The sequence below is a fragment of the Limulus polyphemus genome, unplaced genomic scaffold, assembly GCF_000517525.1.
Source record: "Limulus polyphemus unplaced genomic scaffold, Limulus_polyphemus-2.1.2 Scaffold309, whole genome shotgun sequence".
NCBI lineage: Eukaryota > Metazoa > Arthropoda > Merostomata > Xiphosura > Limulidae > Limulus > Limulus polyphemus.
The window spans coordinates 603491-626846 of NW_013665919.1; the positions used below are offsets into that span (position 1 = coordinate 603491).

The following is a 23356-nucleotide window of genomic DNA, read 5'->3' on the forward strand; positions in this document are numbered from 1 at the left end:
TTCTATGCCCCCCCCCCCAGTGGCACAGCGGCATGTCTGCGGACTTACAGCACTAGAAACCGGGTTTCGATACCCGTGGTGGGCAGTGCACAGATAGCCCATTGTGTAGCTTTGTGCTTAACTTCAAACAAACTATCGCTATCATCAACGTATTATAATTATATATCCGGTTAATAACTCACTAAGCTATGTTAGGTTTAAATATATAGTCCTTTACTTACCGGTAATAACCTAAAATACTTTAAGTGTTTGGATGATAAATAAGTTACTAAACTACATTATCCATCCATATATATCTATTTATCGCTAGATATCTATCTATTAGTGCACGATGAAAACAAACCTCAAGTATTTTTTTAAAGTTGAATGAAGCTCTTTTTAAAACCTAAAGCATTCATTTGTAAAAAATGTACTCGATAGGTAGATAGATGTTTTTAAGAAGTCAATCATTTGAAATATCCATCGTATATATTTTCCCTAATGTCTTTTGACATGCACCACGGGAATACATTTATACTACGATCGATATGTGTACTGTCTCGTGCTTCGGTTTCAGGTATGTCATGCTTCGCTGGAACATGGAATTCTGGGAAATGGATAAAAGCTAGGCTTTCTACCACAGCCTGAGTAATGTTCAAGGAATGCGAATTTCTGATCATTTAATCTGTGGTTAAAAGATACGATTGGTGCGTCTTTTTCAAGCCCGATTTTTACTTGAACGTATACTTCTACTCAAATAGCAGATTTATCTTATTTTTTCCTTAAATCAGCACCGATTTTGCTAAAGTAAACGAGTTTACAAAGTTACTTGATCCGGAATGTTTTAGTAACTTACTCATTAAAGACAGAAAGTTTGTCGATACTAGAGGATTACCATATTTGAGTAAACAAACTTAGAGAAACATGATTAGCGTATAGTTGAGTTAACACATTTACAAAGTCAACAGGATTACTGTAGTTCAGTCAGTAGATTTACGGAAACAACAGCATTAGTGTAGCTGGGTAAGAATTTTTGCTGAAATAACCGAGCCACTACTTTTATGATGCAAGCGGATTTATCCAGTTATTTAAATTGTTACTTTTACCGAAAAAAACTTCTTTGATATTTGAGCCACTATTTTACAACGCAAGAGTATTTGTCAAATTATCCAGCATGAAATGAGTATAAAAATCTGGGTACAGGCTTCTTCACATATGCGCTATACATATTAATCCATATTTGTGCAGTAAGTATCCAATACCAAGGAAAACTTTCTGTCTGTCTGTGGATGCATCTCCTCCTAAACGAGTTGACCGATCCAGACCAAACTTGGTATATTAACTTAGTAGTCCAAAAGCAAACCAAATAATTATTAAACTTTCTCATGTAATGAAAAAAATTATATAGTAACCTGTATGTCGTTACTGCAGTAGCTATTGTAAATAATTGAGTTTGAACAAAGCGCACAATACAACAATACTGTAACTAAAATATTCAGCATTTTGGCCTATTTCCTATAATAACCAAAATATCCAGTAATAAAATATCCAGCTCCAATGCGGAAGTCTGTCTTCCTCCCTTCTTTACTGTTGTATATTAAACTGTCAAATGCTATAATATATTCACAAAATCAGGACTTAAATATTGTGTAAAACACTGATTCTACTTCTTTCTTCAGGACCATGTCCATGAATAAAGTGCTTATAGCACTTAATGCTATTTCACTACTTCTCTTCATTTGGTCGTTTACACTCACGAGCATTTCGTTTGTAAAATGTCACTTTTCATTTGAAATAGTTACCAGACGTATATTTCACATATAATACCCTTTTAAATATACTTGTGATACCTAATTCTAAGCGATATATTATGATCTAGTACAGATGGACTTTTTCTTGTAGTAACATTTGAGTGGAGAGAGAGATACTTAGGGCTATCATCATCATGTATGACATAACGATCTATTGAGGTTAATGAGTCGATTTTATATAGATTTTTATCAAGATATTTGAACGAACAATCTACGAGTCTGTCTTGGATTGGTTTTATATTAACGTATTTATGCATGATTTTATGTTGTTGTTTTTATCTGGGTACTTTGTATGTTGTGGAAATTACTGCATTTCGTTTACTCTATAATTTTTTGATATGTGTTGGTGCCTGCATCAGTTCAAGCAGGACAGACGTATTCTACTACTGGTCGTATGTATTGTTTATAAATTTTAATAACATTTTCTGGTGTGGTTCCTGTATTTTTTACCAGTCAGTCTCTTGATATAGTTTGCTTGTTGCTATATTTGGTTTCTGATTTGATTGATATGATTTTGAATCATACGTTACTCCAATAAATTTTGCTGATGTGACGACATGTAAAAAAGTTCCGTGCAAGTATATTTCGGAAGATTTTCTAAGCGTTTTTGTTGATTTTTAAAATAGAACTAGATTTGTTTTTGGAACATTTATTTTTATTCTTTGATGTAGAATTGTCTGCAAGTTTGTAGCTGCAATCGAAAGGGTCGTGGAACTCTTCCATATCGTCTGCGAATTGTGAGATTAGGATAAAATTTGGATCATTTAATGACGTATCGTTTACATACATGATGAAAAGGATAGGGCTAACTACCCCTCTCTGGGGAACACCCGCCTCGGGAGTAAAATGCTCCGAGTAGATGCTCTCCACGTTCACTCGACATTTTATATCTAAAAAGTTGGACAACCAGCGAATAACACCTGTCGGTAAATCTGTTTGTTTCATTTTGTATCTTAAGTCTTTATGCTATACAGGCGGCAATGCATTTATTTTGATTGAAACTATCTATTGTGGTTTCAGATAATCTAAGTAAATTATATGTTGTTTGTCGAAATTTTCTGAAACCGTTTTGAACTTCGGTTAATTTTGATGTGATCTCCAGAAGAGTGGAGAGACTATTAATAATTATTATTTCTAAAATTTTGCCTACACAACTATTCAGACTAATTGGTTGGTAGCTTCCTGGTTTATTCGCTGGTTTTCTTTGCTTTAAGAACATATGTTTGCTTCTAAGAGGCTGGGATACAACCAGAGTTGAGGGATAAATAGAATAATGCTGTTATATGATCCAACAATCTCCGAGTATCCTTTTGGAAGAGAATGGCTTGTATTACAATGCAGAACTCTCTCCGATCTGTGGTCGTACGTTTGGTCAAGTGACCTCTACTTCCCTCCTTTGGTTCTTGATTTTTTTGGATGAAGCCCACATTAGAGCTCCTTCACGCGCGCTACAATTGTTCGTTCGCACATGCGAGTGGCCCTTTTCAGACCATGTCCTTGAACATATAACGTACATTTTTCTTGTTTTCTGGTAGATATTTCTCTTTCTTCGTTTTTTGTCAACGTAAATGTTTCTTTACCCAAACAGTTCCATAAATACTGATGAAAAAAAAACATACAGCATTAATAATGGCTGGAGACGGCTTAAATGGGTAATGAAGAAAAACTTTAATATAAGTTTAACATGACAGCAAATGTACAACGTTTCGACAAGGTTTTGCCATCATCAGGTGATGACAAAACCTTGTCGAAACGTTGTACATTTGCTGTCATGTTAAACTTATATTAAAGTTTTTCTTCATTACCCATTTAAGCCGTCTCCAGCCATTATTAGTCTCAAAGTGGGTTCCTCGTCATCGAATTTGAATACAGCATTAATCTTATTTTCACATAAATAAACCCTTTTAAAATAAAATTAACACTATATCTACCGGTTCGCCCACTAGTAGGTGGCCATAGGTTACATAAAGAGTGCTTAGGTTTATTATCATGTATGATAAAGATTTTCAGTGTTAACAATGATTCGTTTTTGTTAAGATTCTTGCGAAAGTAATCTACTGATCTATTTTGAAGTCTGTCTGACAACATGAGGATGTTTCTGTAATTATGTAAGAATGCTGTGTTTGTGTATCTGTGATCTCTGTATGCTTTAGTGATTATTGAACTTTGGACTGTCTGTAACCTGTGTTGTGTGATTTGGTTACATTTAACCCTGCTGGACGTATGTTTTATAGATTTTAAATATATTTTTCGGTTGTAGCACCTCTGTTGTTGCCAGTCAGACGTCATACCTAATTCGTTGTTTGCCAAACTTTGTTTCTAATTTCGTTTATATGTTTAGTCCAATTTAGTTTAGAATCGTAGGTTAAACCAGGAATTTGCCTGATGTGGCTACCTGGAGAAGAATTCCATAGAGGTATAATTTAGGGGCTGTTTACTCTTATTGTTTGATTTTGTGAATAATATGATTTGTGTTTTAGGGGCGTTTATCTTGATTCTCCATTTGTTACAGTAGTTTCCTATTTCATTTCATCGTGGATGCAAATTTGTCGCTGCTATGGTTGGACTGTAGGAGCTCTTCCAGAGAGCCACATCATCAGCAAACTGAGAACAGAAGCAGAAATTTGAATCAAATAGTGGCATTTCACTCATATACATGATGAATAGAATAGGGCTAACTACCCCTCCTTGCGGGACACCTGCCACATTAATTCTAGCTTTCCTGTTGTCTAGAAAGTTGGAAAGCCAGCGAATAATACCTTGCGGTAGTTTCATTTTTGGCATTTGGTTTATTAATCCGTTGTGCCATAAAGTGTCGAATGTTTGTTTGTTTGTTTTGAATTTCGCGCAAAGCTACACGGGGGCTATCTGCGCTAGCCGTCCCTAATTTAGCAGTGTAGAAGGAAGGCAGCTAGTCATCACCACCCACCGCCAACTCTTGGGCTACTCTTTTACCAACGAATAGTTGGATTGACCGTCACATTATAACGCCCCCACGGCTGAAAGGGCGAGCATGTTTGGTGTGACGGGAATTCGAACCCGCGACCCTCAGATTGCGAGTCGAGCGCCGTAACCACCTGGCCATGCCGGGCCTAAGTGTCGAATGCTTTCTCAACATTGAGACAGTGCATTCGTTTCGGTTAAAACTGTCTACTATTAATTCTGTTAATTTTACCAGATGATATGTGGTTTGTCTTTTTTTTTTTTCCTAAATCCTTTTTGTATTTCAGGTAATTTTGATGTCAATTCGAGATAAGCCAAAAGTCTTGAACTGGTGATTTTTCTAATAGTTTGCCAATACAGCTGGTTAGGCTGATTGGTAGCTTTCTGGTGTATTTGTGGCTTTCTATCTTTTAAAAATATTAAAACATCCGCTAGTTTCCAAGCAGTTGGTATGAAATCTGATTTCAGGGATAGATTAAATATAGCCGCTAGATGTTCGTTCAACCTTGATGTGCCTTTTATAATAAGTATATGTTGTATTTGTCATGTCCTGGAGCCTTGTTGTTGTTTTTTTAAGAGCGCCTTATATTTCTGTTGCTGTTACTGGTTTAATTAATTGGTGTGTAGCGTTATCCTGAGTGTTACTACTTTCTGGTTGGAAGGTAGGTTTTGTTTGTGTTAATGTAGTTATTAACTTTATTGTAGAATAATGTGTTCACTGTTGGTTCGTTTTGTACGTGTTTTCTGAATATATCTGCTTTTTGTGTGTTTGTGTTGGCTAGAATGTTATTCTATTTTAGTGTGGGATATATGTGGTTATTAATATTATTTCCAGTTAATAATTTTAAGTGAGACCAGAAGTTTTTTGAGTCTTATGCGTATGTTAAGTTTTGAGCGGTATTCATTCCAATTATCGGTTTTTAGTCTTTTTTATTTCGTTTCGTATATTTTTTTCTGAGTGTATTTAGTTTGGTTTTTAGTTCAGGGTTTTGTGTGTTCATATAGATTTTTTCGGATTTTTCTGCGTTCTTTTATTGTATTCAGAAGTTATTCATGGGGTTTCCATATTTGGTTGTGATATTGTGTAGTTGTTGTGACGCATATTTCTGTTGCATTTATAAGATGCTCTGTGATTATTTGTTTGTAATTAAGCACAAAGCTACAGAATGGGCTATCTGTGCTCTACCCACCACGGGTATTGAAACCTGTATTCTAGCGTTGTAAATCCGCAGACATACCGCTGTGCCACTTTGGGGCTCTGTGATTGTACAACAGTAATTACCAATTGTTGAGTTGACTTCGACTCTACTAGTTTTTAGTTCATAAGAATGAAATAAGAAATTAAATTTGAAGTGTCTTCTCGTGAGATTTCCCTGTATCTTTCATTCCAGTAGAACTCACAACTGTCTTGTACAACACGGAGAATCAGACCACTAAAGAGCTATAGCTTACTTTACTTACTCAGGCTTAAAATACATTTAGTGATTGGAATTAGCCGGTCTTGACAATGAAATTTCGGATAACATATAAACCAATAGCATTTCATTATCACCGGAAGATCCCCAGAAAGATTGCCACTTCGTGTATATGATTTTATTGAGGTTAAAAGGTACACTATCTTCAGAAGTATAACGGGTGCTCTCGAACTATGATGCTCTTGTGGATGTACCTGCTTGGAGTGTAGGAGTGAACGACGTTTCGAACCAAATGACGAAGGCATCGAAGCCGAAACGTCCAGGTAGATGCAATCTATTAAAACGATATAATGAAGTAAATATGTTGGCTGTAAGAATATCATGTAGACTAACTCCTTTTTATAGCTATCCAGAACTCATACAAATAATGACTAGTTCATCTTGAAAATCTTAGCCAGCACGCTTCACGAAAATTTCAAATTGCAATTAATAGAGCGAAAAGTCGAAATGGTAAAAACAAAACCTGGATAAAACTACAGGGCCTGGCATGACCATGTGGTTACGGCGCTCGACTAGCAATCTGCAGGTTGCAGGTTCGAATTCCCATTCCACCAAACATGTTCGCCCTTTCAGCCGTGGGGTGCTATAATGTGGTGGTCAGTCCCACTATTCGCTGGTAAAAGAGTTGCCCGACAGTTGGCGGAGAGTGATGATGACTACCTGCCTTCCCCTTAGTCTTTCACTTCTAAATTAGAGACAGCTAGCACTGATAGCCCTCGTTTAGCTTTGCGCGAAATTCAAAACAAATCAAACTAAAACTACCGCTTAAAGAAAACAAACGGTCTATTTGCACTCGTTCAAAAATAAAAGTTACATGCTTCACCACCAGATTCGTCATTTTAAAACATGCTGATACCGTAAAGTCTGTCTCAGCTTTTCAAGTATTATGCTGTATAATCGTTGTAGTTCTAGAAAGTTTGCAATTTTTCTGTAATTCCTGTTATCCTGATTGACTTTTTTTTAGGGTTAAAAGCTTTGTTTTATTTTACTTTTTGTACTATTCATTTGATCATTAATGTTCATGACGGAAGTTTATGGCAATATCTTTGGTAATAAATATTTTTAGCTGTGGAATAGCGGCTCATAAAATGGCTCTGAGTTGTTTTTTTTTCTAAGTACAAACTTTTAGCTCATAGCTCCGTCTCTTGGCCGATTTGAGATCTACTTACAGCCGCGGCTAATGATAATTAGTAAGTCAACGGTACGTTTACGGGCTTACAACACTAAAATCCGGACTTCAATTCCCAATGGTAAACAGACCGCGGATAGCCTAATATGCATGTAGCTTTGCACTAGGAAAATAGCAACAGCGATAAAATAATGATAGCAAAACGTTAGGCTTAAGTTGTCAATGAAAACAAGTACAATTTCTATGAATTTCTAACCTAAAATAGTAATGAAATAGCCCCCCAATGGCAAAGCAGTAAATCTGAAGGCTTATAACACCAAACATCAGGTTTCGATACCCGTGGTGGGCATAGCACATATAACCCACTATGCAGCTTTGCGCTTAACTACAAACAAAGAATAAAATATATTTACTTTCTGGCAAGAACAGATTCGCTATAGTTTCGTTTTTAAGGTGTTTTTTTTTATATTTTGCTGGAGTTTTAATTCGCTAATGTTCGATATATCTTCCTTAGAAATATTCTATTTTGATAGCAAAATTCAATATGTATTGCTTCTTGCTTTGTTTTCTATTGCAATTTTCTGTAGTAGTTATGTGTATTCGATTTAAATGAGTTTATTTCATTTAAACAAAAGCATTTCTAAAAAACAAATAATAAAATAATTGACCATTAAGACCAGATACAAGATTAATGAGACTGTAAAGAGCAGAAGCAGAAAGAAGAAGAGTGTCTAATGTGTAACATGTACTTTAGATAGTGATTTAGCTTGAGATTCGGATGATTTGGTACATGGTACAAATGAGAATTTACCCGTACTGTTGGTTAACGAAAAGCTTTTTTAGAACAAAATACAGAATCAGTAACAATATACATGTAAAATATTAATCAGAAACGAATTTTCAGCACGGTATGGAATCAATAATTGATACGTCTATTCTTGAACCAGGTTTTATATTTACTAGTAGTATAGTATGTTTCACGTATTCAAAGCGACTTAGTTAGTTTGTACTTCCGCTCAGAACTGGCTTCAAATCAAACCGTTTTCATTATCTTCCGATATTTTGTATACGTCTCTCCAGTATAAAGGAAATTTAATTATCCTAAAGTACTGAATACCATATTTCACCTTCTTGTTGTTGTGTTCCGTGTACTTACTCTAATTAAATATCGTGTCAAAAATATTAATGCCCAAAAATTTACTTATGAACAATTAGAAAGTTTTTTTTTTTACATCATTATAACTGTGAGACCAAATATTTCGCTTGATTTTAGAGTTAGGACATATAAAAAATATGTTACAACCAATCTCTGCATTGCGATAATTGACGCTATTTCTTCAGTTATGCAAGATTTGATTCATTCAGCCTCTGTAGTTACCTAACTATCCTTTCTTCTGGAGAAACGTTTGTAAAATATTATTGTCGAACTTTTTACAGATGACGCTTACCAAGTGTCAACCCAGCTTATTGTGAACTTGAGTGTACTTGTTGATGTAAGTTTTACTTCCTTTGTCACGTCCAGCTACCACATTCTTCCACCCATAATTACTTCCTTTTACGCCCCAAACATTGTATTTGGTCTTTTCCGGCCTTGGACGCACACGATGCTCCAGTGACTCAGCGATAAGTCTGAAGGCTTCTAACAGTAAAATCTGGGTTTCGATATCCGTGATGGACACGGCACAGATTGCCCATAGTTTTTTCAGACTCATCGGGCAACAGTGTAGATTGTGATGTACATTGTTGCCCGATGAAGGCTCCAGTAAGAGGGTCGAAAGCTCGCAATAAAAGTATTTCAACGTAGAGAAAAGTCAGTTTGTAATTATATATACAGATTGCACATTTTGTAACTTTGTGCTTAACAACAAAGAAATACACAAGCGATATTAAAGCATTTTTGTTGTGACATAGTTAAATATGACGCAGGCAACTTGATCGCTTAATCTTTTGTGTCTGTCACCCCTTTTCTAGGTTAGTCTTAATGTTTACTTACTCCTACTGTAATGTAATTACGTTCTCTGTTTTGAAACCGTCTTAATTTCCAAAGTGTATTTCATGCGCATAGAATAATACTTGAAATATCCTTCCAGCCCGAGTGTTGAAGTAAGTAAAGAGTAAATTTGAATAACAAGCAATCATTCGATCATATAAAAACAAATTAAAAAAAAACAAGTTGTTGCACTGTTTTTGTTTGTTTTTTCATATGTTGTGCTCAAACATTTTAATCAGAAGAAATTGTCATAAGAGGTTGTTTTACTTTTGAATGATAGAAGCTATACGAACAGTGTAACACTGTATATGACTTTATATGTTCAGCCTGATGATATTACCTTTACCTCTTAGAATTTCAGTATATTCCGAGAGCAACCACAACGAAAGGCTTCACGTTTTCCGGCATTTTGTGCCGTGGCCCCGACGGTGACCTCAGCGCAACCTAGCGGTCCCGTTTGTTCTGTCGTTAACACGGCTTCAACGTCGACCGTGGGTTCTCACTTGAATGAACTTCATGTGAGATTATCTCTGCCTGACGTTAACGTTCCGGAGGAAGAAGTATCTCCATCACAATCGAGTTATTCTCTGCCGATGATGCGCCGAGCTCGTTCAATCGATGTCCGACAGCTTCCACCAGTCCCCCTGTTGTCAATTTCGGGTCGTACTGACAACCAGCATTCGACGGTACCTAGTGAACCTCGAAGTCCAGTGTCACCGCATCATCGAGCTCCTTCTCCTGACACCTCCACATTGTTCCCTATACCAGACCCATCGTTACGCTCTACATGTTATCTTACAGGTGCACGACCTCGATCCGTTTCTCCAGCTTCTCCATTGTTGTCACCTTCTTGTTCGTTGACCTCAGAGTCCGCCACCAGTCCTGGTGCTATCAGTCCTATAGGTAAAGACTATTTTTTACGCCATTTCATGATCTGATGGGAGTCAAATGTAGCTAATCTCAGTAAAGTAGATGCACAGGTTAATCTGAAACTAAACTACTTGAAAAAATAGCTTATCCGAAGCCTGAAACAAATTTGGTCACGATACTTTTTATGGTAATTTTAATGAAAGAAATTTTTATAATACATCAAAGATAAAGCTATACAAGATCAGGGGACTTATATTTACATTAATTTAAAAATAAACCGACTGGTAAAGCAGGTTGTAACTTTTCAAGTCATTAATAATATAGTCGAGCAAAGTTCTAACTAGTATTATTAAAATTTTGACAAAACTCCGTTCTAAACTTGTAATATATTCAGATTACCGAGATTACATGCATTCCGAAAATGAAAAATTCCAATTAAATTTAATTTTAATACTAATTCAGAAGAAATGGAACTGAAATTTTCAATCTGAGTGGCACCTTATGCTTGTGTGAACTAAAGACCAGGTCCCCTTGAACTCACGTGTAACCGTCAATAATTTTGCTCTGCTTACTAAAGGTAAAACAGTCAGCCACAGCACACGCCGCCAAAAGTACTTTGCCCGGTTTTTTAAACTGAATAACGGACTCACAGCAGAAAGTGTAGAGGGACCTTACATCTCAAACTCCGTACCAGAAAAATCCGAATCACAAGAGTTGAATCTCATATTTCTGTAAATTACAGCGTCAGTCCTGATAGACATTTGCAATACGTTTGATTTCTAACAAATGTAGCATCGTTACAAGCAGACTTGAGGTATCGTTTGGTTTCTTACAGACGTAGCATCGTTACAAGCAGACTTGAGGAAACGTTTGATTTATTACAGATGTAACATCCTTACAAGCAGATTCGATGGAATGTTTGGTTCCTAACAGATGTAACATCCTTACAAGCAGACTTGAGGTAATGTTTGGTTTCTAACAGATGTAACATCCTTACAAGCAGACTTGAGGTAATGTTTGGTTTCTAACAGATGTAACATCCTTACAAGCAGACTTGAGGTAATGTTTGGTTTCTAACAGATGTAACACCCTAACAGGAAGACTCGAGGAAATGGAACTGGAATTTTCAACCAGAGTGGCACCTTATGCATGTGTGAACTAAAGACCAGGTCAGAGACCCCTTGAACTCAGGTGTAACCGTCAATAATTTTGCTCAACTTAATAGATGTAAAACAGTGAGGCACGGCACCCACCGCCACAAGTACTTTGTCCGGCTTTTTAAACCGAATTACGGACTCATAGCAGAAAGTATAGAGTGAACTTGCATCTCAAACTCCGTACTCTGCGATCCACAGTCCAACACGCTAGCCATTAAGCCAAGTCCGGCCCTTGTTCAAGAAAAACTGTTATAGAGAACAAATAGCCCATTGTGTAGATTTACGCTAAAAAATAATAACAAACTAGTTAAAGAAACGTTGAAATTTATTAATGAATTCAATTGAAGATGTTGACCCCCTAACGTTCATGAGTTTTGGATAAAGTAAAAATGAAACAAAAAGATGTACATCTTACTTAAATTCATTTGAATATTCTGATGAATTAGAGTTTTAAATATACTGGGTAATCTAGTTATTCATATAATTTTCCAATTTTAAACAATCTGAATAGAAAAATAGAAAATGTCTTACCAGATTGTGTACCTGTATTTATTTGTTTTAAGCATAATATTGTTTGTTTTCTTATAGGCCTGAATTATTTGCCCAATCTCAGTAACATATATTGATAATTTTATGAAAATTACCGAGTTCACAAAAAATACTAAAATCCAGGATTCGATTCTCCGCAGTGGACGGAACGCAAATAGCCCAATATGTAGCTTTACATTAAAACGACCAGACAAAAACACTTATGATATAACTAGTTTGAATAATCAAAGTAGTGATAAGTGTCAGTCGCAGAACATTTTTATATCATTCACAAAGTTGATGCCTGTAAAGTTTCACCACTTTAATGTCAATCACAAATTAAATTTTGAATACCTGTAGAATATCAACACTTTTATGTCAATCAAAAGCAGTAGTTTTAAGCTAGGTCGAATAATGTGTTGGTTAAGAAACGCCAAGGAGAAAAACCAAACATAAATGGTTCATTGACAATATTAGCCAATTCATTGATAAATGAAGACTGCTAAAGCCAATCAATCTTGGGTCAGAGTCCGGATATTAGAAATCCAAAGAAATATTATTGTTAAGATCAAGTTACCAAGCTGGAAGAAGATCATGTTGAGAGGAAACCCCAAAATTTGTTCCAACGAATTTGTGGTCTTGCAGATAAAAAATATTTCGCAGGGGGGAGAGATGAGGACCCGAGACTCTAGCAGACGTATAGAAAGCCCGATGACAAAATAATCAACTAAGAGCAACAACTTGAGAGCTATATCTGATCTTAATTCTTTCTTTTTTTTATTTGCAATCAAAACTTTTGAGTAAACATATTCTCCATTCTGAATAGTTGTATATTTATTTATTTTTCTTTCCAGGGGTCATACAACCTGACCTATACAAGACACAAGACATGGTGTTTCTCCAAACTAACGACAGCGAGGAAGCTGACAAGTATGGTCGACTCCACTTTCGCTTGAAATATGACTTTGATCGATCCGATCTAGTGGTCCATGTGATTGAAGGTGCCTAATTCACATTGTATATTGTCAATTCTAGGCGTGATATTTCATGCAATATGCAAATTATTTAAGTTTTAAACACACGTAGTATTTTATTCTGTAGTTTTAGAAAATAACTTAATAATAAAGTAAACCTCCTAGGAAAGGATTTCTTTAATTTATCTTATAATCTTTTTATTTTTCTTTGATGAGCGCCTCTCAGTGGCACAGCGGTATGTCTCGGATACCCGTGGTGGGCAGAGCACAAATAGCCCTTTGTGTAGCTTTGTGCTTAATAACAAACAAACAAACGATTTCATGCTGTATTGAAAAACATTGTCGGAGAACAGTTCAAAACAGTCCTGTTCATTTGATTTAGTTAACCGATGAAAGATTGGGGCAGAAATGTTAAAGAATGAGGTTTTAAATTACCTTTAGTATTTGTTGGTTAGTTTTCTAACCCTATTTCTGAAATAAACCCTAAAACTTTTAAGAGAAATTATTTTATAGTGCGTATGAAACATAGACATCTCCCGGTAAGTCTTCGGACTTTCAATGCTCTAAAACCCGGAGATTCGCTTCCTCGCAGAAGACAGAGCAGATAACCCAATGTGGTTTTTCTCTAAAACAAACAATGTGAAACGTGGACAGGCGTGCGAAAGAAATATCTAACAGCAGTCTCACAATAATAATTAAATATACAAAAATCTTACTTCTTATTGAAAGACAGGCAGAAATGATTATTTGTTTATGAAAAACGTCTTTGTAAGGTGTGGGAAATATGTATTTATCCTTTAAATACTTGACAGGTCTTAATGTCGGTTTCAGAAACAAAATATTACAAATCGTACACACTTTAATTTTGTACAAAAATAATTCAGTTATGTTTCGCGTTCATAGATTGCTTTATTAACACATCTGTTAACAATCCCAAACTCTTCGTCCATCTTGCTTTATAGTCAGGATGCTTTATCAGCACATGTGGTAGCAATCCAACACTCTTCATCCACCGTGCTTTGTAGTGAGAGTGCTTTATCAGCACATGTGGTAACAATCACAAACACTTCATCCATCATGTTTCGTGTTCAGAGAGCACTTTAAGAGGAAATGTGGTAAAATAATCTGAAACTCTTCATTGTGTTCAATGGTCAAAGATGTGATTCATTACCACATGTGGCAAAATGATTCCAAGCTCTTCATCCATTATGTTTTATGGTTAAAGGGTACACATGTGAAGACGATCTCAAACTTTTCATCCATAGTGTTCCATGTTTAAAAAGTGCTTTGTTAGTACATGTGGTAGCAAAACATGACGAAATATCGTTCAGACAACCAAATAGTTTTAGAATATTAAGCAAGTTGACTAAACTTCTTCTTCATTAAATAGTTCGTTCATTATTTTACAAAACGTTTAATAAGAAACTAACGTTAAAAACACATTTATTCAGACTTTTATAACACTGGATATTTTATTAAAAGCCACTTTATAATCCAATATGAAAAGCGAGCGGTATTACCTTCAGTATTGGTCAATAAGGATATTTTAAGAACGACTGATAAGCACTTTTTTTTCTAGACCTGAGAGTTTACCATAAATATTTCGAAGTTGTTAATTGGCTACGAAAAACAAAATCTCAAATATCAAACGTTTTGAAACTGAATTTTTTCTCAATTAAAACAAATTCAAAATTACTTAAGAGGTTTACTTAATTATTATTTTTTTTGTCTATCTAAACGCTTAATGTCTCGCAAAGAGATTTATTCCAAACTTTTATTGTTGTTGTTTTGTTTCTTCAGCCCAAGATTTAGGAACACTGTCCGAAAACGGTTTCAATGATCCTTATGTGAAGATAACCTTATTGCCAGAAGTCGACAGCAAACAAAGACAGACCGATATTTGCAGGAATTCTACAGACCCAGTATTTGACGAAATATTCAAGATTCCCGTCTCTTTCGAGGAGTTGTATGAAAAGATGCTTTTACTACAGGTCTTTGATTATGATAGATACTCAAGAAATGACGTCACCGGTGAAGTGAGAGTACAGATGCGTGATATTGAAGTAACGACTGAGGTTGAGGTTTGGAGTAGCATAACCAAGACAGAACAGGTGAGCCTTGCAATTACTGCTATGATCATCAAGTGGTAACAGAGAAAGTGGATAATTGCGTATCTACGTAAGGGAGATATCACAGTTACTGTGGTAACTTTTATTATAATATAAATGTTTTCCTTAATAAAGTGTTCCGGACGACTAGTGCAGGTAGTCCTCGTGTAGGTTTACGCTAAATTCGAAACAAACCAATCCTCAATTTCGCAGAAAACGTTTGTTACACGAACAACGTTCTTAATATAATGAACTTTATTAGAAGAAGTTGGAAATATATACTTGTTTCATTTAATTAAGCAGTGAAAGACTAAAGGGAAGGCTGCTAGTTATCACCACCCACAGCCAACTCTTGGGCTACTCTTTTACCAACGAATAGTAGAAATTGAGGAATGGCGGGCACAAAGACTTATGGGCCATTGTGTCTGTCATGGGAAATGATAGTTGAGGTGGCTTCTTGTTTCTTCTCTTAACATTAAACATACCCATGTCAGCAAACAGAAGGAGCATATTGTCGCGACAACGGGACTCGAACCACAAACCCTCGGACTTACAATCAGGCACACTAACCACTAGGTCATGCGCGACCTATGAATACGTTACCCAACTTTATTTGATTCCTTGCTAAGGCCGGAACGATTTGCTTATTTGCACACTAGTTTAGCAGGTTTTCGTACTTTATATATATGTGTGTGTGTGTGTGTGTGTGTGTGTGTTCAGGTGAACAGAATGCAGGTGGTAATCAAATTAAATAATATCCTGAACGCATCATAACACTACTTACATAAATGTAAGTGCATTAAACGAAGCGCCCCCAGTAGCCTAGTGGTAAGTCTGCAGGCTTACGACACTAAAAATCGGGTGTCGATCGCTGAGGTTGGCCCAGCGCAAATAGCCCATTGTGAAGCTTTGCGCTAAACAACACAGAAATGGAATTCAAATTTCTTGCACTTCGTCACAAAACATATAAACACCCGTCATAAAATGAACAAATATTTTCTTGATCCACCCACATAAGGGCGCGTATTGGCACTGTGGTACAGCTCTGGATTTCGAAACTGGTGAGACGGGATTCGAATCCGTGTATTACCACTAAATATCCCCTGCACTTTAAAGTGTGGGTGTGTTATAAAAGGCCATCCCTTAGTGTGGATAGTGGGTGGCAGGGTGCTACTGACTGACTACTTTCTCTCTGGTCAGTAGTTCAAAATTAGGGACGGCGGCAGATAAACTTAGTGGCTTTGCCTTAGATACAAAAGTACGAATACCATCCAGAAAAATATATTAATCTTATTTTCAACATATCGATAAAACTCTGAATGCACAATTCCAAGCGTCCCCCGATGGAACAGCGGTAAGTTTACGGACTTACAGAGCTAAAATCCGGGGTTCGATTCCCCGCGATGAACATAGCAGATAACCCAGAGTGGCTTTGCTCTAAAAACAAACAAACACTATTCCATGTATATGATATGCATTATATGTCAAAGACAAAAAAAAGTATTTAAATATATGTTCATAACGATTCTGTATTTGGATGGATGGACAGTTTTAACTAAGCGAGAGTTAATTAAGTAACGATCACATATTTTCGTTAAAATTTACTTGTATATTTTGCATGAGATTTAACAATTAACAGTGGCACAGCGGTATGTCTGTGGACTTACAACGCTAGAAACCAGTTTTCGATACCCTATTGTAGCCTATTGTGTAGTTTTATGCTTAAACTACAAACAAACAATTCATTTGATTAGCACATCACATTTTCCACAGTTGTACACACAGTACAGTTCTTGATGTTAGACTGTTGGAGATAAATCACCTTAAAAAAAACTTTGGTTTTATTTTTTATTCCCTTGGCAACGCTTTGAACAAATGCTCTTTTTTAAACCAGAAAAGTTTGTTTGTTTGTTATGAATTTCGCGCAAAGCTACACGAGGGTTATCTGCGCTAGCCGTCCCTAATTTAGCAGTGTAAAACTAGAGAGAAGGCAGCTAGTCATGCTCTTTTTTAAGCCAGAAAAGTTTGTTTGTTTGTTATGAATTTCGCGCAAAGCTACACGAGGGCTATCTGCGCTAGCCGTCCCTAATTTAGCAGTGTAAGACTAGAGGGAAGGCAGATTTGACAGTAAAATTACTTTATCTTGATATGATCTAACTATTTGTTTGTTTGTTTATTTGTAATTAGGCACAAAGCTACACATAGGGCTATCTGTGCTCTGCCCACCACGAGTATCGAAACCCGGTTTCTAGCGTTGTAAGTCCTCAGATATATCGCTGTGCCACTGGGGCGCAGAGCTAACGAGATGCATACAAAAACCACATTAAAGTTTTCATTAAAGTTCCTTTATCTTAGTAAAGATCAAACAGATCATACTAAAACAGATAATTTGTTTATTTTTTTAAATCTGCACTGTCTGTCTTTAATTTTGAAGGGATAGACTAGAGAGAGGGCAACTAGTCATCACCACCCACCGCCAACTCTTGGGCTACTCTTTTACCAACGAATAGTGGGATTGACCGTCACATTATAATGCCCCCACGGCTGAAAGGGCGAGCATGTTTGGTGTGACGCACTTTGCGAGTCGAGCGCCCTAACCACCTGGCCATGCCGGGCCTCCGGAAAAGCCTAGTTTCTGGCTTAAAAAAGAGCGTTTGATCTAAGCTTCGCCAAGGAAATAAAAACTAATTTGTTTATTTTATCACATTTGCATGTTTTTGTTTCTCAATTCAATCTACTTTTCTGATTCAATACTTTGATGTAATTTTTATCATGTGTTCTTTAAGTAGCATCGTACAAATGATTATCATGTTCAAATTTTCAAACCATGTTTCTTCGTTGAAAATTAACTTTTTTAAGTTTATACAATTTGTATATACTATTTCTTATAACTTCATTCTGTATTGTTTGTTGTCTCGCAAGGTCTCGCAAGATAGGCCCGAGATTTTGCTGTCGCTCAACTACTTGCCTTCGGCTGGACGACTGACTGTCGTTGTACTAAAAGCGTCGAACTTGGTTTCGTCTGACAATAAAGGATTGCCTGGTAAGTTAAAAAAATATCAAAGTTACTTACTTATTTGTTTATTTTAGCCCAAAGGTACATTATGGGCTATCTGAGATGCGTCCACCGCGAAGATCAAATCTCGAATTATAACGTTATAAGCCCTAAACTTACCATTGAGCCAACGGAGGGGATGGGGCTAAAATCTTTTCTAAATCAAGGTAGTTTATCATATTAACAATTTAATGAAGTTAGATCAGAAAAATCCGAATCACAAGAGCTGAATCTCATATTTCTGTAAGTTACAGCATCAGTCCTGATAGACACTTGCAATACGTTTGGTTTCTAACAGATGTGCCCCCAGTAGCACAGCGGTATGTCTGCGGACTTACAACACTATAATCCTGGTTTCGATACCCGTGGTGGGCAGAGCACAGATAGCCCATTGTGTAGCTTTGTGCTTAATTACAAACAAATTAACTAACTAACAGATGTAACATCCTTACAAGCAGACTTGAGGGAACGTTTGGTTTCTAACAAGTGTAACATCCTTACAGGAAGATTCGAGGAACCATCTGACTTCTAACAGATGTAACACCCTAACAGCAAGGCTCGAGGGAACGTCTGGCTTCTAACGTGTGTAGAATCGTCCAAGGTCTTTAAGTTTCAACGTCTCTGAAACTGAGAAAAATAAAAAATTTAGAATGAAATGGTGAAAAATACTCTCAGATTACTATGTTATATAATGATAAGAAAACCCACGGTACACAACTTTGTTTCGTAAGGTACAGTTCAAGCTACAACTGAGAATTTAAAAATAGGAAGAAAAGTGATTTGCTTAGACGTCCAGATGGTAGAATAGTTTCCATTGAAACTTCAACTCCAAGTTTTGTATCAAGCTTTACTGGCCTCTTATGTAGAGACTGGCTATCTCGCAGAAGGAAGAAGAGAGTTTCTTAACTGATGTTACTAGTGGCCTTCTGGCTTTATACTGTCCTAATGATTCTCTATCTTTTATTTTTACTAGTTACAACATAAAGTACTTTGTTTTCCAACAATCTCATTCCTGTGAATGTCAATGAAGATCTTTCATGGTTACTAGTTTCACCTTACTAGTGCAGAAGAGGTCAATATTCTGCCTGTAAAATTGTATTGGATTTCATAAAGGAGCTTCTCCTACGAGTAGATCATCTTCTTCATTTATCTTTACCCTTGCAAAGCTTTGCACAAACATCAAGGTGATGTTATTACCATGACGTTGCTTTGCTTTCTGTCATCCAACTAGATACCAACCACACTGAATTGGAAGTAGTATTGATTGTTTCCAGCTCCATCCTTGTACTGTTTCCGAGAAATTTAAATGTTCCAAAAGCCTTATGCAGAATGATTTTGCTCCACGAGACGATGAATGTCCAACCAGTTCTCTCACTCAGTAGCGTTTCGATAGGAAAAGCAGCTCACCGGGGCCCAGGCTGACAAGGAACCCCCTCAAAATTGATATTTGAAATTTTGAATACTGGAAATGAGAATAAAATATTCTGAAAGAAAATAAAAGTTTAAACGAGGAAACAACAAAATATTTTGCTCCAGGGCTTTGTGAAATCTAGTTACGCAACTGCTTTCGCTATCTTTAGTGTAGGAACTATGATGACAGGTTACTGTCCACTATGGTCTTTAAACAAAATTGAAAGTCCATATTCCTTATCTGAAAGGCGTTAATACCATTCATTCAAAATGAAACACACCTGAAGAGAGATAATACTGTTATTAAAAAAAGTGAATATTCTACAAAATACAGAAAATCCCAAAAGTAACAAGGCTCTAAAACACGTATAGAAAAAAATGTATTTCTAACAACAGTCTCTATCTTAATAAACCACAAATGTAAATGAGAATGGAGTAAGTCAATTCAAAATATCGTAAATCTCAAAAATCAAAATCAAACACATTACATTCATGGTCATTAATGTCCTATTACTCCTTTTATTTTTAGGTCATCTTGTATAGTAAAACTGAAAAACCCTTAAAATTGTAGCATAGAATCGTATCGTAAGACAGCAAAAACCTATAGAACAGTGAAATAAAAAAAAACTAAAAGGTCTGGAACAGAAGCACTTGTGTAAACTTTCGCCACAAATATGTTTAGCAGAAACTGTAAAAAAACAACTTGAAAGCAGCTCTTAAAAAAAAAATTAGTTGAAAGAGCTTGCATTCGAATTGACAACTTTTCATAGCAACAAGATTTGACCTCTAATGAATTACAAGTTTTCTTTGACTTTTATGCGAGTCTCGAATATGTTAGTCAAATGAAAGAGGGGGGGGTTAAACCTGTTACTTGTGCTTGCTTGGACTTTTGTGATTTGAAACAGACTTTGTTAGTGAACTGTAACTTCAAAGTAAACTGGTGCATTACGTCGAATGCCAGCAAAAACTTTTTTTTAAATATATGTTAATTTGCTATAAAATACTTTTCGTTCCTATTTGATTTAACTTCATTTCTTCAGGTTATTGTTGTACTTTCGTTACTCTATAAAGCTAGAATCGCGAACTTGTCTTTACACTTCGCTGTGTATGTAGTTTACATGTGCCGAGTATCTGCATTTCAATTAGACAGTTCAAACAGTTGAAGTACAAACTTCAAACTGAATTGTCTATTCTGAGAAGGTATTCATCCGTTGTTGCTATGACTTCAAGCAAATAATGTTTTAAATCTGATCGCCTTACACAATGCTATGCTCTGGAGCAGTGCATTTGATAACAGTAATCAATTGTCTAGTGCCTGAAACGACATTGTTTTCTGTACTCGCTGAAAGTTATGGGGCGTTTGTTTCAGAACTTCGCACTGAGCTACACAAGGGCTGTCCGTGCATAGCCGTCCTTATTGTAGAACTAGTCAACAGCACCCACCGCCAACTCTTGAGCTACCATTGTCTTATCAAAGAACGAAATTTGACCGTCACTTTTACACAGGCACCAATGGACCCAAATTGTTTAGGGGGCATCCTGGTGGTTTAGAACTGAGCCCGAATAATATGTAACCCTATTAGTTTGTTTCAAGAAACGTTATCGGCGAAACGAAGCTTTTTGTGGTAAGTTTAGCCCCTTCGAGTTCTTGGCAGTCTCGTATATCAAAAACCATTAAGCGCGTCTGTTTTCTTATAACGATGTTTTTGTTTTTGAGTTTCGCGCAAAGCTACACGAGGGCTATCTGCGCTAGCCGTCCCTAATTTAGCATTGTAAGACTACAGGGAAGGCAGCTAGTCATCACCACCCACCGCCAACTCTTGGGCTACTCTTTTACCAACGAATAGTGGGATTGACCGTCACATTATAACACCCCCACGGCTGAAAGGGCGAGCATGTTTGGTGTGACGGGGATTCGAACCCACGACCCTCAGATTGCGAGTCGAGTGCCCTAACCACCTGGCCATGCCGGGCCTATTTTTTTTTTTTTTTCTTATAACAAAGGCACATCGAGATATCTGCTGTTTCCACCGAGGGGAACTGAACCTCTGATTCTAGTGTTGTAAATCCGAAGACTTACCGCTGCCCCACCGGAGGACTCATTGCAAACCAAAACTGACAGTAATTGCATATCATAAACAGTATCACAGCTTATGCAATAATTTTGCAAGAAATATGAATTTTATACTTATTTGGTGTGGTAGGAAGAAGCTGGGCTCTCTTGTGAATAAAATATGTTTTTCTTTATTCTGGTGTTTTGTTTGTTTGTAATTAAGCACAAAGCTACATAATGGACTATCTGTGCTCTGCCCACCACGGGTATCGAAACCCGGATTCTAGCGTTGTAAGTCCTCAGACACACCGCTGTGCCACTGGGGGGGGGGGGCTTTCTGGTGTTGATGTTAACTTATAAACTGTTATAAGTTTAATTCTATATGCAACACTAGGCTTTTATATCTTTACGAAACTGCTTAAATAACAACAAAAAATACAACAATTTTTTAGTAAAAAAAATAACGAAGGGTGATTTAACCCGCGTAAAGTGTAAATGAGCCTTCTTGACTGAAATGTTCATATTTGATGCGTTCGTTTTTATTAGTACTGTTACTGTATATTTTATTATCATTATTTTTATTTCAAGATTCTTATGTAAAGGTTGGTCTTACATGTGGATATAAAAGAATGAAAAAAAAGAAAACATCAATCAAAAAAGGATCAAGGAACCCAGTATGGAACGAAGCACTAAGTTTCGATATCTCAGAAGAAGACCTGAAACACTCTAGCCTTGTGGTTAATGTTACCAACTGTCACCATGGCAACTCCTCATATTTGGGTACGTGTATCCTTGGTGAAAGTGAGAATGGTAAAGAATCTTCTCATTGGGAAGACATGATACTTAACCCTAGAAAATCTATGGCCATGTGGCATAATCTCCACTTATGATTGTTGTTTGTTTGAGCTGGAGTTGAATGTAATTTAAGGCAGCATTTTGACGTAATTCGTCTCTTTCTTTCTTTTTGTAAAAAAACGTAAATTTGTTGTCATTATCAACATTAATTAATGTCTGGTGCAAAACGATGCAATGGCTTTTCTGTCTGTACTTCTGTTAAAGGAGAATATCTTGTAAATTTGAACCAGAACTGCTATATCGCCTTTAGTTTACAATATGCCGAAAGTACATTGAAAAATTAAACTATTCTATTAATATCAGTGTCAATATTTCCTCAGGCTATATATAGCCTTAGCTGTATTGTGGTTCATTATTCGGCCTGTAAGTTTTAGGAGATTTTTTTCTTCTTTTTACTGTATATAAATCTATATACTCTTTCAAGATGGCATTAGCAGAGAGTCTCTGGCTGTTTGGCCCCAAAACGACGCTAATAGCGTAAGGCCGATCTCTATGGAAAAATGAGCCAGAAATCAGGAGAATAAGTGTTTAGTGTCCGCAAATACTATCTCTATGAGGAGTAAAAGCATCTAAACAAGAGAACAGTATATTTCTTATTATGTTTTGTCTTTAAATCTTCTGCTCACATTAATACAATAAGAGTATCTTGCATTGTAAACAGTATGTCAAGACACTGATGGACAATCAGTTGAATATAGTAACTATATGCTTATACATCGATACACACACACACACACACAAAGAAGATAATTTGGCTGAAGTTCTTTATCTGGTTAAAGATTGAATAAGTTTATGCTAAGAAAACAGTTTGGATGAGGAATTTGATCTGAAGTTGTTTATCTGATAAGATCTAACTAGATGCATACAAAAACCACAGGGAGGTTTGGCACTAAAGTTACTTTATCTTGATAAGATCTAACTAGATGCATACAAAAACCACAGGGTAGGTTTGGCACTAAAGTTTACTTTATCTTAGTAAGATACTAACTAGATGACATAACAAAAAACCTAACTTAAGG

At 36.3% G+C, this 23356-nt stretch overlaps 1 protein-coding gene across 7 annotated transcripts in view; it reads left to right on the forward strand.

The window, feature by feature from the left end:
• Positions 1-23273, forward strand: part of LOC106457264 (synaptotagmin-1-like) — a 56214-nt gene extending 32941 nt beyond the window's left edge. For 4 of the 7 annotated variants that reach the window (XM_013916655.2, XM_022383108.1, XM_022383109.1 and 1 more), the window contains 5 exons: positions 9681-10230; positions 12737-12883; positions 14657-14967; positions 17887-18007; positions 22071-23273. In XM_013916655.2, the coding sequence (XP_013772109.1) occupies positions 9681-10230; positions 12737-12883; positions 14657-14967; positions 17887-18007; positions 22071-22372 (1431 nt within the window). In that variant the 3' untranslated portion in view covers positions 22373-23273. Of the gene's footprint in view, positions 1-9680; positions 10231-12736; positions 12884-14656; positions 14968-17886; positions 18008-18522; positions 19188-22070 lie in introns of those variants that run through there. The other 3 variants (XM_022383112.1, XM_022383113.1, XM_022383111.1) reach the window with 3 other exon arrangements.
• Positions 23274-23356: the final 83 nt, after the last annotated feature.